Here is a 17,037-nt window from a genome sequence, read left to right as displayed (position 1 = left end):
ATTTAATACATTAGTACATATAATAAATATAATGCTCATGGATACTAAAAAACATGAATTCTACGTGCAGTGGGGTCAGAGGTCAAAATATTATGGTAATAATTTTGCACTAGTAAATTTCAGAAGTAGAAACTAGTATTGAAGTCCACGCTTTGGCAGAACAAACAGTAAAAAGAACTGGGATGTATTCATATGCTTTGCATCAGAAGTTTACATTTCAACTTACTTGCATGTCTGGCAGATCTTGCACTCAGGGCACTGCCAACCTGCCCTTCTTAGAGGGGTCACAGCCATTTCCAGGCACATTCCATGGTAATGCTGACCACAACTGGTACAGAAGAGCTGGTCCAGTAAATCGCCTGGACTATCGCATAGTGCGCAGTTTACATCATCTGCAACTAAAGAGTGAGAAATTAGATATAGATGTTATTCGTGTCATTTATATTATTCTTCATGTATTTACCAAGAGGTTTATAAAAATGGTTACCACACAAAAACTCACATTTGTTAATGGCCAATTCTATGTGTTCTGGGCAGTAGAGAGAGAGACTCCTGAAATCCTGAAATGTCCCAGCTGCCCCTGCACAGGGGTAATGGTAAAGTTGAGCACATCCTTTAGCACAGCACTTAATGGATGCTCCAAGGCGCTTACAGTATGCACAGTGCTGCGAAAAGAAAAACATCCCACCATAAGTTGCAGATTCTTTAGTGCTCAAAAGAAAGTTAAGAAACAATTCAAGCAATTTCATAGTTAACCTTTTCGATATGCATCTAAGACTGCAAGCACATGTAACCCCATAGTAATGTTAAATTAAAAATAAAGATTAGGAAACATATTTTGTTTCTATGTTGGTAAAAACATATTTTTATCAACATAGAAACGCAATGTCCAGACTGGTCAAAGATGAATCGATGTTATCCAGAAAATAAGAATTCGAAACAGTTTAAGCAGTGTATGAGGATAAACAGAACTGAACTGAACACCCACAAATGCATTGTAGAGGTCAAGGCGCAGAGAGAAATTCAGCTTGAGTGTGACCACAAAGTAAAAGACAAATGTGGATCACATTTTCAAAGCCACATAAAACATGTGATTCTGTTTTTGAGAAATGAGTCACTGAAATGTGCACAACGCTCTGGTTTGACTCTAATGAAGTGCGTAAAAAAACAGTCCAGCATGAAACCATTACACACAACTGTGGCTATTTACCACACAAGTGATACTGATTTATTTTGTTTACGTAACTGAAATAATTTCTCAATTATTATTATTATTATTACACATTAAAAAAAACATCCTAACTCAAAAGAAGACTCAAAGAACTTTAAGGACGCTAAATCGTAAAACATTAGGTACTATAACATTTATTTACAGTTAAACATAAAGCCACTCTGATGAAATTAAGAAGAGATGATGATGACGATACGATCACTGGGAGGTAAATGCAAATAGAGGACCGTGCGATGTAACGACTAACACTAGGAGCTAATCTGCCATGAGAGCTCAGCCCTTTTGAGTGGCATGACCTTTTCCATTTCACAGCTGAGAGATTCAGGCTGCCACGTCGACCTTTAGCAGCCATTCTGATCCATTGGCCGCTGTGCCTTATTGGAGCGGACCCTCCCTTCCTGCCCCGACACATTAAAGATGGTGTTAACACCAATTAGTTTACCGATGCGCTCCTCTGACTTACCTTTGTGCTCCCTGAGTCAATGGCTCTATCCACATTAAGCAGAGATTGTCCCTCGCCCTTACAAACACCTTCAGACCACAAGGCACAGCTCTGATGTGCCCAGCACTGCCCTGAATAATCAGATGAGACGATGAGAGTGAGAATTGAATACTTACAGAGAAAATCACTGTTCTGAGTGATTAAATAAATCTATAATAAATTGGTCATTCTTACCGGACTCAAAGAGAGACTGGACCTTAGGATCTTGTGGAATACCAACGTGAGAAAGTTCATCCCAAAAGCGAGTGGCTGGATCTGATTCTTCTGCGCCGCTTTCAGACACACTGAAACAAAGGAAACTGGATCAGTATATGCTTTTATCAAAATTAAAAAAACAATAAAAAGCTTAGCTAAAGAACAGTCTGAATCAAATTAAAATTATATTCAAAAATAATCATTAAAGGAAGGAAAGTGAACTAGTTGTCATTGTGACACAGCGCACCACGAAATATGACCTCTGCTTTTAACCCATCACCAAAGTGAGCAGGGGAGCAGTGAGTGGGGACGGTGCCATGGTCAGAGCACCACAGTGGTGGCAGGTGGTGGACTGGAACCTGAAGGCTTCTGGACCCAAGTCCACTTCTTTAACCCCTAAGTCACCACTGCCCCACATGGTAAGGATGTGGGTTTTGCAAATGCAGACAGACGAAGATGAAGGATAAAGGATTATCATTATAAAGTGTATCATCAGAGAGAACGCAATGTTGATTTGTTTGTCTATAGGAGACAACGTGCAGAAAAATGAAACAAGAAATCAACATTACATTTCAGTCATGTATTGCTTATAACCAAAACTTGATCTCGTGACACACCATATTGCTTATAACCAAAACTTGATCTCGCCTTTGCCTATGTGTGACACACCCGAGGGCTGAACGCACAGACCAATCAAAATGCGTCAACAGAACAGCCACTGGTTGGCTTTGGCATGCTGCCAAACACACATTGCTCATTTTATTACACCAGCCGCATCTGACAGGTTCCAAAAGGAGAAAACAAATCAGAAATCTGACAAGAAGAGTCCAGTGAGGGTCCTTTGATAGAATAAACACACCCATGCACAAAAACACCTGACGTGGCAACATCACAGCCTCAAGACGGCTCTTTCAAGCCAAGGTAAAAATTGATTTCGCATCGAAAAGTATAGAATACAAAACCTGCTAACAAAGCGATCCCTTGCAGCATTGGTATCTATGTATGTAAATAGCTTCTCTCTGTGTGTATGAAACATATGTAACAGGTGTATAACACCATTATTAAGTATATAAGCATAAACAGATAATACTGTTGTGGAGTGCAAGACTGCTGTCACCTGGTTTACCCACGATTCTTACTGGTCTGTACTTCATTATTTGGTATTACTACAGTCACATCCCCTGGATATACTTTGGATATAACTTTTTACCCAGATATAAACATATAAACAATAACTTTACTGTGGTTGTCACAATACCATTTTTTAGAAACCAAAAAGAATATTAGTATATTAACTTGTGTGTTTGCTGTTACTGATACCAATTTTGGTTAGGCCAAAATTATCAACAACTATATCAAGATAATAATAATAATTTGAAGTTTATTGATGCCACACTTGTGTTGAGTTCTGCTGCAACAGGCTGCCCTATGGAGGAGTACCTGCCTTCCGAAGAAGCTGTACTAACTGCTACACCAAAAAAAAAACATATATATACATATATATACACTGCATATATATGTATTTATTCATAGACATACACAGAGAGAGAGACACACACACATATACTGTATATATATAAATATATATATATAGACACACACAAATATATTATTTTATTTTGTCAAATGGGATTTCATGAAACAACTGTTTGTACAGTCACTTATTCTCATTTATTTCTTCAAATGGTGGCTGAAATAAATCATTAAACACATTGTGACTTAATGCCTCACATTCATTTCCTACATGGAGACGTCACAGGTAAAACTGCCAGAGCAGCTGTCACTGATGGTCAGAATGTTTCTGATAACACTTTCGGCCGGCCTTCTTACTGTGTCTTTTCTCTCGGTCCTGAGCTGGTCTGAGCCGAGCCTTCTTCACCCTTCTGACCGAAACGTGCTTCAAGCTGAGACGTGGTGCTGAACACTTGCAGATCCCCTTGACCCAGCAAGCTGCGGCTCCCGCAGTAACAGAAGGCACAGAGACGCTCACTGAAACAAAGAAAGGCGGGTGGGCAGGGTTTAATAAATTATATATAGTGTACATAGTGCGACTTAAAACAGTGCCAGGCGTGTCACCAATAATTAAGATCTTCTTTGTCTGTCAGCCAGACGGTTTAGGCAGAAAGGATGCACAATCGTCATTTCATTTTTTTTTTTTAGGAAGAGTTAACATATACAACCATAAATAATTTAAAGCAGGGATTATTAACAATTCTGACCTGATGACAACAGCAGTGGAATCATAATTAAAACTGTGTTTAAGCAGGAGACAATGAGACAAAAAAACCCTAAAAAATTACAAGTAAAACAAAAGGTGTAGTATATAGTTTGAACATTTAAAGCAGTAAGTTAACCTTTTTAATAAGACCCCCTGAGATGCCAATAGACTTCCTTCTATCGCTAACATCAATAGCAGACAGGTCAGAAGACGGATTATAACCTTTAGCACCCTGGCACCTGGGAAGACTGTGCTGCTTCTAACAGCACATTTGTCAATTTCACTCCATTCATGCACACAATTAGGGAAATACATTACACAGAGTCACAGATAGGGCTAGTGTGTGTAATGGATTCAGTCATGAAGAATTATTTTTGATTTTATATTGGCTAAATACAGTTTGTTTTTTTACAGGACATGTAAAGGTTTGGGAAATATCCTTCACTGCTTCATCTGGACGGAAAATTCAATGCATTCATTTGGGGAATAAAAATGTCTGATAACATAAGTGACAAAAGTCCCATAAATTAAAATGGTTTACTATTAACAGCCTTCTGCCCACAGGAGAACTTTCATGTTTTTGTGTAACATGGAAAACTCTATATGTTCTTTTCAACTATTGCCTTCCAGTATTTTGTGTTTCTTACCTGCTTTTTGCTTCTCTACTTCCTGGAACAGAGGGTCTGGCTAAATTCTCAGCTGGAAGGCTCTGGGCCAAAGAGCAGGAAGGCTCATCTGTCTCTGGATCCTCCGTAGTCACAACTTCCACAGTCTCTGCTGGCAGGATTTCTGTGTATGAAGGTAGCAAAAACAAAAAGAAGTTAAAGCAGTCTTGCCAGCTTAAGGGCTCTTGCGTCACTCTGTATACCAATATATGCTTTTCATTGTTTTCTATTAATTCTTGATTTCTGTGAGAAAAAATATCAGCATCCAACCTAGTGAGTGACATATACTGTCATAGGCTGAGATGCTTACGTTCCCCTAAGTTCCCACACAGTCTTCAGCAGTGAAGCGGATGGTAAAATATATGCTAAAGCACTGATTACTCTGGGCCCATTGGGAACATTGGGCTCCTGTGCAGAATATCAATAATACCAGAGGCAGGGAAAATAACATGAATAATAGCTGAGAAAATCAATAAGTGGAGTTTAATATTAATGGTGGGAATTTTGCATGGATTACAAATGTTCCCAGTTCCGTTTGTGCGCTTTAATCCAGACTACAAAAAAGGCCAACTTCACTGTGCTTTAACACATAACACAACTCCCACAAGTACCTCCCAGTGAGACTTTGGGCTACGTTAAATTTTTATTAACATAATGTAATTAGGCCAAGACCAGAATCATTTATGCCGTCTAATGGAATTACGCAAGTGCAGTTTCAGCCTCATTATCACCTAATAAGCCGCTGTCTGAGATGTGACTGCTAAAAATTCAAGTTTCTTAACACAGTCAACATCAACACACGCGGCAGGTTCACCACTCAGGAACAGCCTCTTTCCATTTATCACAATTATTTGGCATAATGAAGCCTTTTGCACTTTTTTGCTAACTAATCATTATTGGTGTGCAGACTCCAATGTCCAGAAAAGGCTGCAACACAGACTCATCTATGTACACTGTGTTAGAAGCCAATCTTCTTCAAGCACTCTGCAGCCCATGTAACAACTATGTGTGAAATGCATTAACACTGTAGTGTCAGATGCAATTCAGCAATATATTTCTTCGAATTATTTATCTTGTGCTGAGAAAAAATGTAACTTACTTTAATTCCAAATTTTCAGAACAATCTGGTTAGCTATGAGCCACCCATACAGTAAATGCTAATCATAAATGTTCCAAGGCATATTACCCAGACATTTCACAGGAGACCTTCCAGAATTCTCCTTTATTGTCTTTTTAGATGTATTCCTAATGTATCCTTCTGAAAGGGGTTGCAGGACTCAAATTGAACTAAATAAAGAGTATTTTTCTAACAATTGGTGAGTGAAACCATGACAACATTTTAACATGTTTCTTCATGCTAATTGAACTCAACCCTTTTGGTTTTACAGTGCAATAAATTCTGGAGGTAGTTAACCGCTTGACTTGACTTGGAGTTCAGATTTCTTTAGAATGACCTTAGCTGGCAACATATCCAATATGTTCATTGGAGCATAGGGAAAAAACACATGCCTTAAAATAAATAAATTGTCTGTTGTTAGTCTAAAGAAAAACTCATACTGACAAAAAAGCTAACCTCAGGCAAAATTTCATTTCCCCTAATATCTCCAGCAACAGGACTCCCTGAGATGTATAAGAACGAGACATGGTCATGTGATGTGATGTACATGCATAAAAAAAAGCACAAATGGGTCTGGAGAGACTGATGGGATTTTAAAAAGCTTTTAGAGGGCATTAGCCTTGGGCTCTTTCCCACTGTACCTCAATGCCAATCTCAGGAGCAGGAGAAGAGATGGAAGCAGTAAGGAGAGGAAAAAAAATACTCACCCACTGCAGCTTCACAGCTCAAGCTAAACCCTTTCAATTATTGCACTGGAGTAGAAGCATGAGGTGCCAGGAAAAAGCTCTCATCTGTGCTTCTCCAAGTGCAGGGAAACTCTCCTGCCTTTGCTGAAATATGCTCTGAAGCACTACTAAATTACGAGTTTGAGTCTCGTGTCAGTTTCAGCAAAGCAAACGTGTACATGAGAGATAGAGAAGACTTTAAGCACTCACCTGTGTCCTGCGTACCCATGGGGTCCGTTATCTCACTCCCATCCATACTGTCCTCCTCATCTAGAACAACTCTTCCTCTGTTGCGACCCCTAGGATGAGGACAGGACACCGAAATATTAGCAGAGGTAAGACAAGAACAACTATAGGTGTACATCCCAGCAAAGGGGATGGGGAAGAGAACATTATGTAGTCATATATAGTCACAGTTGTCAGGGTTTTTTTTTCCCCATAGTCACACAACATCCACTAGGATGGCTAAGGTGGGAATGAACGGGAAATACATAGTTGTAAAAGATCTACTTTAAAGATACAGGGCCAGTCTAGGTTACAAAGTACCTTAACAGGCAAGAGTTGTTTTTCCTATAGTGTACCATAACAGCCAGCACTGCCAGTGATCTTAGTGCAGTATTATATCTCCAGTCATTACAATGAAAATGATTTTAGCTAATAAAGTGGAAACGGTGAAACTTGTTTATCACTGGTTTTGACTTGTTACCTGTACAAAAGGCCCAACATCAGCTGTTCCAACCATATAAATACATTGTGTGCCAACACCAACATCTGCAGTATGCACAGCTCTAGAGGAGGTAAGGTTAGATTTTTGGTGCCCGTGTAGAGAGGAATCACAGATGGCTTGGAGCCAAGTCAACTCCTCCCTCTAAATGACTTCCATGTCAAGATAAGGAGCAACTAAAACCCACAAATGACAGAAAAGTCTTCAAGATAAATCTTGAAGGCCAAAGATCAAACACAACAGATGAATTATAAATATTCCATAAAACATTTTCATATATTACTTCAACATCAAAATTGCAAATCTGTTTAACCCCAAATCACTTAACAGATTTTCCAAATAAAAAAAAATGAAATGCACACCCAGTTACCAAAAGTGAACCAATGCACAGAATAACAAACCATATGTATTTAAGTTTCAGTGGACAAAGTACTCCTATATGCATCATAGTATTTCAAGAAAAAAATCTCAAGAAAAACAAATCCAAAACTGTAAATTAGCTGTTACTGAAGATAAACACAGAACAGTCATGTGACATTTTCATTTGTGGCCACAATGACCTCTATGTCAATAAGCAAATTTGTGGTTACCTGTTAACATAGCTTGCTGGACATGAATAAACTGTCATTATGTAGAAATGTGGAAAAATTGAATTTTAGCTTAAAGATGATCCAATCATGTCACCGACACAACCATAACATGCTCAACTTATCCCCCCCTACAGTCCCACCAGAGGGACAGAGGAAAAAAAAGAAAAAAGGTGAAAATAATGCCATGGAAAGCAGTTCCAGCAGACAAACTGCTGCATGGAAAACCAGACACAGACTCTCATAGGCAAATGACGTGGACTGAGGAGCTGATGAAGTGTGAGCAAGTCAGTGATAACAACTGGGTCTATAAGAGAAACCTCCTAAACATACAAGTTATTTTGGTTCACAAGAGGCACTTGACTGAACGAATGTTGTAATGCAAGTTTTTCTTTACCATTAGTATTTAGGGATATGGCTTGGGTACTGAACAACAATGAAGAATGAAGGGGTAACAAATGTCATTCTGCAAAATAGCTCATCTCCAGTTAATAAAATGCGCAATTTCCACTTTGGATTGACTGAATACTCAAAACAATATGTGTACATTTTCAATCATAATTACCCAGCGAAACGTGTAGATTAATTTCAGAGCAAACGTTAATATTGACAATTTTAGTAAAGCAGAAAAAAGGCACAATATTAAAAAGTGACACCACCATATCAGCGACATAAATAACTTAAATAGTGCCTTATTTCTCTCTCAGGTCATTCGACTGATGTGGCAACACCACATAATCTGGATGCCTGCAGATTGAACGATCCATTGGGAGCAGGGTATTAAGATTGATTGAGAAGACAGACTAAGAAGAGTACAGGACCATGCAGCTGTGGGCTTCATGATACAGCATGTTGCTATGGGAGTCAAGGAGAAGGCAGACATTGCGCACAACACTGACAACAATGTAAGTGCAATACACCACTATAAGCCTTATAACCCTAAACCATTATAGTTACTTATTATATTGTGTAGGACATGTTCAACAATATGACATTCAATTATGAACGTAATGCTTTTTGGCAAATGTTTATATATAGTTATATCAGTTTAGGAGTTGTTAAATGTCTTAATAACATATAGATAAACATTAAAATGAAAATGAAAATTGGCCACTGCGCTAATCGCATCAAATAATTTTATAAATTGAATTAAAGTCCTAACATATTTTAACGGATTGGCAAAATGACTGCATGATCAATAAATCCTCTAGCTATCCACTTACCATTTTTCTAATACACAGGTGATGCACATTTTGTCATCTACGCAAACTGAGGAAAAGAGTTTTTGTTGTACTAAAGCACCCCAGGCTTGAAATACACAAGTCTTCGGCTGACAAACTGATAAACACAACTGTCAAATGGATAAAGCTAAAGCCTGTATGCCCTCTACATACTTAGGTACTACTGTGGTCACCGCAACAAGAAAAACGACGTTTTTGGTACAAATATTGTACTTCAAATAGACAACACCAACACTGTGACGTAAAAAGTATTTCCTAGAATTAAAACCTACTTCTTTCTGTTCTTAGGTGTGGATGAGGGTGGGGCTTGGGGTAGAATGGCAGCAGCATCCTTGCGCGGCCTGCCACGTGGTCGCTTGTCTGCGTTGACAGGACTTCCTGTGGATGTGGCCCCTACACTGCTGGAGGGCGGTGAGGGTCCCTGGTCAGAGGGCTCCACAGTTTTATCCTCTGATGACATTCTAAAATTAATGTTGAAAAAGATCAGATTATAACAAGATACTAAGAGTTTTGAAGGATCGGTGAGGAGTCTTGAGGAGGTGAGGATAATGTACTAGTTTAATCAAGGTAAAGATTTTTATGTAACGAACACTAATAACTGTAAAAAAAATCCAAAAAAGACCAACCCCCTGACTTTAGGGTACCAATTCATGGTGTAGCTACCTATAAAGACGAGCTCAATTATTTAGACAGACTTTTTCAATGCACGTGTGTAGAACTTCATTCTCTACTGCCTATCACATAATTAATATATCAGACCTGACTTTTTCTAAAACCTATTTGATTAAAAAAAATATGATAATAGTGTGAAAAAAGTATAACCAAAGCAATGACTATAAAAATGCTGCCAACATAAATTAGTGTATAAAAAATAAATTAATTCAATATAATTTAACAGCAATTGTAATTATTTGATTCAGCTTAAATATTTTACTGTGCTGGCTGTTCCCATGTACAGACAGAGGATGTTCCAAAGTTTTGGGCCAAAAAAACAGAAAAACACCCTCACCAGATGTTGATGTTTGCGTGTGTGTGTGCATGTGTCTCTGGCACATTCATAACAGCTACCACAGACTGTCTCTTTGGCGCATCTTATGCATCTGTTTGTCTTTGCATGGCAAAAATCTTTTCCACTTTTTCTGCCTCAGCAATAATCTGACTAATGAATCAGATTGTTTGTACCAACGATGTCTAATAATTGGTGTTGGTTTTTACACTACATTTCAACTTGTGCATCTGTGTCACTTTACACCAATGCATTCAACTGACGTGACATTTGCAACACTAACAATGTGCATGCCGCAGTGAAATAGATGCTGCATGTCTTTCACACAGTCCGTTTGTACAGTAGAGGTGGCATGAAGGGGGCGGAGGAGGGGCTGATTTCTGTCTATCCTACTAACTAATGACTGCGATAACATATAACATGAAAAATAATTACCCACAATTCACTCTTTTCAAACAGGGAATAACACTATGTCAGACTACATTGACACAAGTGACTTATGATGACTACACAGTGCATCTTTTTCTAAAATTACATGTCAAAGGCAAAATGAGCAATGGGTGCAGTTGACAGTACACAGATGGGTGGTGGGGTGGAGGTGACGGATAAGAAACTAGCATCTGCCAGAATTTTAGGCTTGTTTACCAAAACTAAATTGATGACAAATACTTAAAATTAAGTGAAACCACAAAGCTTATAACACAGAGTTATACCTACACCTACCCAAAATTAAGTTGAGGAACTGAAACTGTTCTGGTGTGAAAGGGTTTAGAAAATCAAGAACTGCTCAGCCGCTTAGCTGAAAGCAACAGAAAATGTTTTATCAGATGGCAAAGGTATTAATTCTTGGTTTTTTGGGGGGTTTGTTGGACCTGAACCAGTGTCTCTTTAAATATTATTATTTAAAACAAGAAAATACCAGTATACAATGAACAGGCTAATGACTAATTTAACTGAATTAAAACAATATTCTGTCCTGGAGGTATAAAACCAATTCTTTGTTCCACAACTTTAGAATATCAGAATTTCCGCTAGGATTTTTAAGGCAGTTGCGGTAGGTAACCCCAGCCCCCCAGAAGTATACTACGTAAACAAGTGTGAGCATCACTTTAGAAACCTACTAGCCTTTAGGAGCGAAGCAACATGAATTATATATTATTAAATAAAGAAGTGATTGAAAAATTGTAAAAAGACCTGGACATTACATATTACAACTCTAGTGTGTTTGGAGAATGAACATTGTTGACATTCATAATTTCTTATTTTATTGCCAGAAGACAGCCAACAGGATTGACAACCTTTTTCTGTGTGACAGCACAAAAGATGAATGATGCAAAAAAAATTGCAGCATTCTATAATGTGCTTCTTTGTCATCTATTGAAACAGTGGCTGTTTTCTCACTAAAGAACAAAAATGGACTATATAAGGTAGTGTTTTTGCGCAGTCCCAATTATATTTATATGTCGAGACGGTCGGGCCTGGGATCTCATTACATCTTAATGCAAATCTGTGTGGACTAGTTCTAATTGGGTGTATTTTCGGTATTGTGGTCATTTTGGCTTGGGCTGGTTTTCCTATGTTTTTTCAAAGCTCAGCTTATTTGGACTAAGGCTGGTGAGTGGGCTAAGCCCACCTAGTGTCTCCCTTTTCACAATCTAGAATAAGCGAATAAGTTACAGTCCTGAGTTACAGTATTTGGTCACCTGTTCAACAAAAAAAGAATTATATTAACATTTGTTGAAGTTCTTTTTTCCAGACTTATATGTTGATTTTGCCAAGCATTGCCAAGCCAGTTTTCATGTATGTACACCTTCATTACACACACACAATTAGTTCTGAATTATTCTAAACAAACCTATATTGACTCTGGCATTAATATGTGGCAAATGACAAATGTTATTCATTCACAAATGGTTGTCATGACTGATTTTAGTGATCTATACAATTATGATCACATTTGGGCAATGGGCAAAACATGACAGTATATTCAAGTAGCATTTATAGTTAGGAAGACAGTGGTTTCAATTGGCTACAATTCACAACTTGACAACATGTGGTGTTGTCAAAACGTCTGTATAACAAACCATGTCAAGAGTAATGATTTTGTTATGAGTTATGAAATGTTGTAAGACTGGTGGCCAATTACATGAATGACTGTACACAGAAATAAAATAAATCTTTCATTGAATATGTAGTAAAAAAGGATTTTAACTATTCTGCTATCCATGCACATATGTTTTTATGTCTGATTACCTCAGATGCTCACTTATTAGAGACTGCCTCTACAACTGTAGGTCTACAAACTAGAAAAATGTCATTCCTTGGCATTTTATGAGTACAATAATAAACTGAAAGGTGTATGGAGAAATTAAGAAATTATTTTAAAAAATTGGATTGCATTATGGAGGTGATCCTGTTGTAATCATTATCTGCTCTGGTTGCTAAACAGTGCTAATTTTCTTTTCTTAAAGATTTTATCAGACTTTTTTTTTTAATGTTCTCAGATCCAGGTTCCAGAACATAAGCAAGAGGCACTGCAATACGTGAAGGTACAGTTATATTTCCAGATTCAAAGCTGGGTCAATCTGCATTCAACTGAGTGAACAAGGGGTCGTGGTTTGTATTTGGTGAGTGGTGGTTAGTCACGACCACCATGAACACAACTGCTAACGTTAGCTTTTGTTAACTCAGGCTTGGGCACAAAGCAGTTGCACAGAAGCTAACGATAGCTGCTAGCCTCCTGTTGTTTAACTATCGCCTTTTCTTTGGCGAACACAACCGAAAGTACACCTGACATCACGTAGATTTGAAATAAAACCCAAAAAGAAAACAAATTCACATTATGCAGCTTGGCATGATTGTAGTTAAGTAGAATGGGCATTTTCCAGCAAACTTTGAAAAGGGGTTCACAGAGCAAACAGGTTACCTATGGTTGCAGTGAGTTGGGTAACACCTAGTTTATAACGCCAAACATTCGGAATACAGCCTTTAATGATCCAAATTAAACATGGTGTTATTGTTGATGACAAACTTTACTTGTTCGTTCTTAACCAAATAAGTGTTTCGCATCTGGTTAAGAGGAAACGATGCTTTGTGCCCACCACACAAAGGCTCGGTCTATTGAAAGAAACGAAACACTTCTGAGGAACTACAATGCTACTCGCAAAGTGAAAACGATACGCTGTAAAATGACGTAAGCGCACATATCCCCTTTTGATGCATAGTCACAGTAGATCTGTGCAGAATTCACGCAAAATATTCAAGAAATGACTTTAACATTACGATTTAGTCTCAACGTAATGTTCCCCTGGATATTTCTCTCCGTGAAATAGTCCGGGTCATGAAACGCCGAGGCGGAGACAAACCCCCATCCAACTGGAGGTGTATACTGATGGCTCAGCGTCACTTAGAAGAGGATGAATTGTAAACATATACAGCGAAACAATAATTCTTATTTGGGTTCTTACCTTCCAGCCCTATGAGTAGCGAATTATCCTCTTCATGTCCAAAATACTGGGAGATGAAACGTCGCACTTTTATCACCCTTGCCAACGAGCTAACACAGCTAGCTAGCCTCTCTCCAGTGAAGCAACGCCGCAGTTCTCACAAATGCACAACGCATATCATTATATTCCAACGCTGCAATGTTATTCCCAACTTTGCCCATTTGATGGAAAGACGACTCATGTAAATCCAGCAGAGAACAGCTTCACTTGCATTCGGTGAAGGAGGAGGAGGAGAAGAAGGGGGATCACTTTCCTTTCTCCAATGACAGCTGTCGTCGCACGAGTTGGGGCTTATAGAGCTAGTTGGTGTTAGCCACCCAAGTCTACGGCCAACAGTTTTACCATTAACTCACAAATATTAGATTCCAAAAAATCCTGGCGGTTGCACAGAAGTCGACACCACGTAGATGAAACTTCGGATGAAGATCCGCACAGCGGCGGCGCAGACCAAAGGCTGGGTGATGACCGCTTGGTTGGCAATTGGTTCTATTTTCTTCAGCTGCGACAAGCTGCGGGACCAAGCAGCGGCCAGTTAGGAGACTCTCTCAGCCAGCCTGCCACGCAGTAACAAACCCTGCCGATGCATGTAAAAACAACCACGAGCGCACCGACAAATTACATTCTGCCTGCCACAGTGGCAGAGCTGCAAAATTACTTTGCTACAATCATAAAAAATCAAGTTGAGGGCGACGTTTCAGCATACTCTGTAACGGTGGCCATATCTAATGATAAGTGGCACCGAAGCACACCCAGTGTAGGCTTCTCAGAAAATTAGACCCATCTACCTCTACTCGAACTACGGCGCAGAAGCGTCTCCTGAATCCACTCTCTTCGTCAAGCAAGGACGTTTTGTCAGTCGGAAAGATAGATGGCGAAATCGAGAAAAATCAGATATTAAAATACCACTAGGAAACCCATTTGATAATTTCTTCAAAATACTCTCTGACCCTGCGGAGGGATATGGGCATTTAGTAAATAAAATAATGGGCTGGAGAGCTTCAAGATGTGGAGCGTGGATTTCAGTGTGGCTGGAGGAGGATTCCTCAATAGTGGGGTTCTGGCTCATGGAAATCCACGACACTAGCAGCTGTACAGACCCAAGCTGTAAACACTCTATTGCAGGCCACGCAAATAGGCAAGCCAACAAATAACAAAATAAAGATATATCTAAAAAATCTACCTTGATGGCTCGGAACTCAACGGCTCCCATGCGTTCGAATTAAATGTCTCCACAGGTTACACCTCCAAATCACACTTCATTTTCTGCCCTTCCCCATCTGCCACATGCACACAAGTCGTTCAAAACTGTACATTTTTGTTCATATGCAAAAGCTGTATACTGGTAGGCATTCGTTCTGCACACGCAGGGGTTAATTTTCGGAAAAGCCCCCCCTGGGTAGGCGTCCTGTGGCTGCATATAATATGTTGTAGACACAGTGATTGTCACGTACATATGTGTATTCTCTTTCTTAAAGTCATTTTCCCGAGGGCTTTCAGAGTTTTGCTCGAGCGACATCCTTAGAAAATAAACGCAAAACATAAACAAAGCTCTATTCCTTTAAATTCTAAACCCGGTGAACCTAAGGTACCACTTTCCTAGAGTGTGAGCTCCCCCTGCTGGCAAATATAACACATGTCATGCAAAATGCATTAGTGTTTTTGTCTTCAAGTTTTCTGTTTCGGCTATAGATATTTATGAAATACTAACCCTAACCCTAACATTTTACGAGTGCAGCCTATATAAATCTGGGTATGAATTACTTCAGAATAAGCACTTGTTACATTTAATCAAAACATGTTACTGGTTTGTTTTTGATGTTACACTTGAATTCTCTTATCTTAAATAAAGAAATGAATCGTTACACATGGATGTGTTAATGTAGTGGGGCTCGACAATAGTTTGGAAACTACTGCTGTAGGGCATGACTCCTAACCATTTATCCACTGTGTGACCCAATAACAGTATTGTTTTGTATTTCCCATGATTTGATTAATTAAATGTACATTTGATATCCTGTCTGCAAGAGTTCTTTAATCTCTTGAGGAAAATAACATCTTCATTGAGCCTTAGGCACAAAATGATGATAATAATAATAATAATAATAATAGGAACAAAAGAAAGCAGCGAAAAGGACCTGATGTATGCCTGAACTTGAATACGTGAATAACAATTTTATGGTTTAATGCAGTACTTCTCAAATAGTGCCCCCCCCCCCCCCCCCCCCCGGGGGGCAAAGTGACGTACCAAGCTGAAGGGGGAGCGGGGTCGTGAGGGGCTTCCAATGGAATATGGTACGGTGGACAAAAGTGTACCACTGCTGTAATGCTTGAATGATAACAACTCCAGTCACTAGGTGGCAGCAACACATACAGTGGTTTGTACAGATAAAAATATACATGTTATCAGGTACTCAATAGTATTTCAATTCGCGGGGTTGTGGGTCGAGGGGGCGTGGGGCGTGAAAATATTTCTGTCCCTGAGGGGGGGGGCATGACAGAAAATAATTGCGAACCACTGGTTTAATGACTTGAAAAAATATATATGTTGGTTAACTGTGTCCAGTAGACTGAAAGAGATTATGTCAATATGGAATAAAGTTCTGCTGACCTCTAATTAATGGTGCAGTCAAGCGGTATTACAGTATTTCTAAACACTGAAATGACCACTGAAACAAGGTACAAGCGATGTAAGAAGCCCCTGATATATCTGTAGAAATGGTCTTAGTGTCTGCACAATTAATGAAATCTGAGAGGCAATAAAAGCTGTTAACGCCTGCAGTGAGACAAGCAAAAAAAAAAAAAAAAAAAAAAATTGATTTAGAATGTCATTACAAAAATGTGAAGCAGCAACTTTCCCTGTCTGAAAAGAATGACACTTGCATAAAGCTGCCTATGATAGGTATAATTAAGTCATCCATCAGAACTGGATGAATGAACCACAGCTCCAACGTTAATTACTGTACACCGGAGTGCGGCGTCCAATTCTCGGTCAGTAGAGCTGTCTGATGTCATTGAGTTGGAAAATATGTAGTGTGAAAAGAGTCACTTTCTAAATTGTGCCCTATGAAGCAGTGTAGATTTACACAAGTAACAGCCATTGACCTAATTACCCCCGACACACAGAGGTGCAGTTAGGAGGTGTATCAGTGTTGCTCCCTGGACTTAAATGTGGCACATGCTGTACAGAGACTGTGTAGACAAGAAACAACACAACATAAAGACATTGTTTTGATAGATGTGTGTGAACTCAATATTTAAAATATATACAAGATGCTTCAATATAGTCAAACCTAATCGATTTATTTATAGTCTTGGGAAAT

The 17,037-nt window shown here is 38.9% G+C and overlaps 1 protein-coding gene across 11 annotated transcripts in view; it reads right to left on the bottom strand.

Annotated features, from left to right (window-relative positions):
* Positions 1–15,306, bottom strand: part of kmt2cb (lysine (K)-specific methyltransferase 2Cb) — a 50,867-nt gene extending 35,561 nt beyond the window's left edge. For 6 of the 11 annotated variants that reach the window (XM_008334158.3, XM_008334162.3, XM_017042415.2 and 3 more), the window contains exons 1-9: positions 13,679–15,305; positions 9,478–9,666; positions 6,864–6,952; positions 4,794–4,935; positions 3,759–3,917; positions 1,908–2,017; positions 1,695–1,804; positions 503–665; positions 227–398 (exon numbers count right to left, since the gene is read on the bottom strand). In XM_008334158.3, the coding sequence (XP_008332380.1) occupies positions 227–398; positions 503–665; positions 1,695–1,804; positions 1,908–2,017; positions 3,759–3,917; positions 4,794–4,935; positions 6,864–6,952; positions 9,478–9,665 (1,133 nt within the window). In that variant the 5' untranslated portion in view covers position 9,666; positions 13,679–15,305. Of the gene's footprint in view, positions 1–226; positions 399–502; positions 666–1,694; positions 1,805–1,907; positions 2,018–3,758; positions 3,918–4,793; positions 4,936–6,863; positions 6,953–9,477; positions 9,667–13,678 lie in introns of all 11 variants that reach the window. The other 5 variants (XM_017042417.2, XM_017042418.2, XM_017042416.2 and 2 more) reach the window with 2 other exon arrangements.
* Positions 15,307–17,037: the final 1,731 nt, after the last annotated feature.

Source organism: Cynoglossus semilaevis, chromosome 20 (assembly GCF_000523025.1).
Source record: "Cynoglossus semilaevis isolate Cse_v1.0 chromosome 20, Cse_v1.0, whole genome shotgun sequence".
Taxonomy (NCBI): Eukaryota; Metazoa; Chordata; class Actinopteri; order Pleuronectiformes; family Cynoglossidae; genus Cynoglossus; species Cynoglossus semilaevis.
Note: the sequence above shows the minus strand (reverse complement) of the source record. Positions and strands in the feature narration are given on the sequence as shown.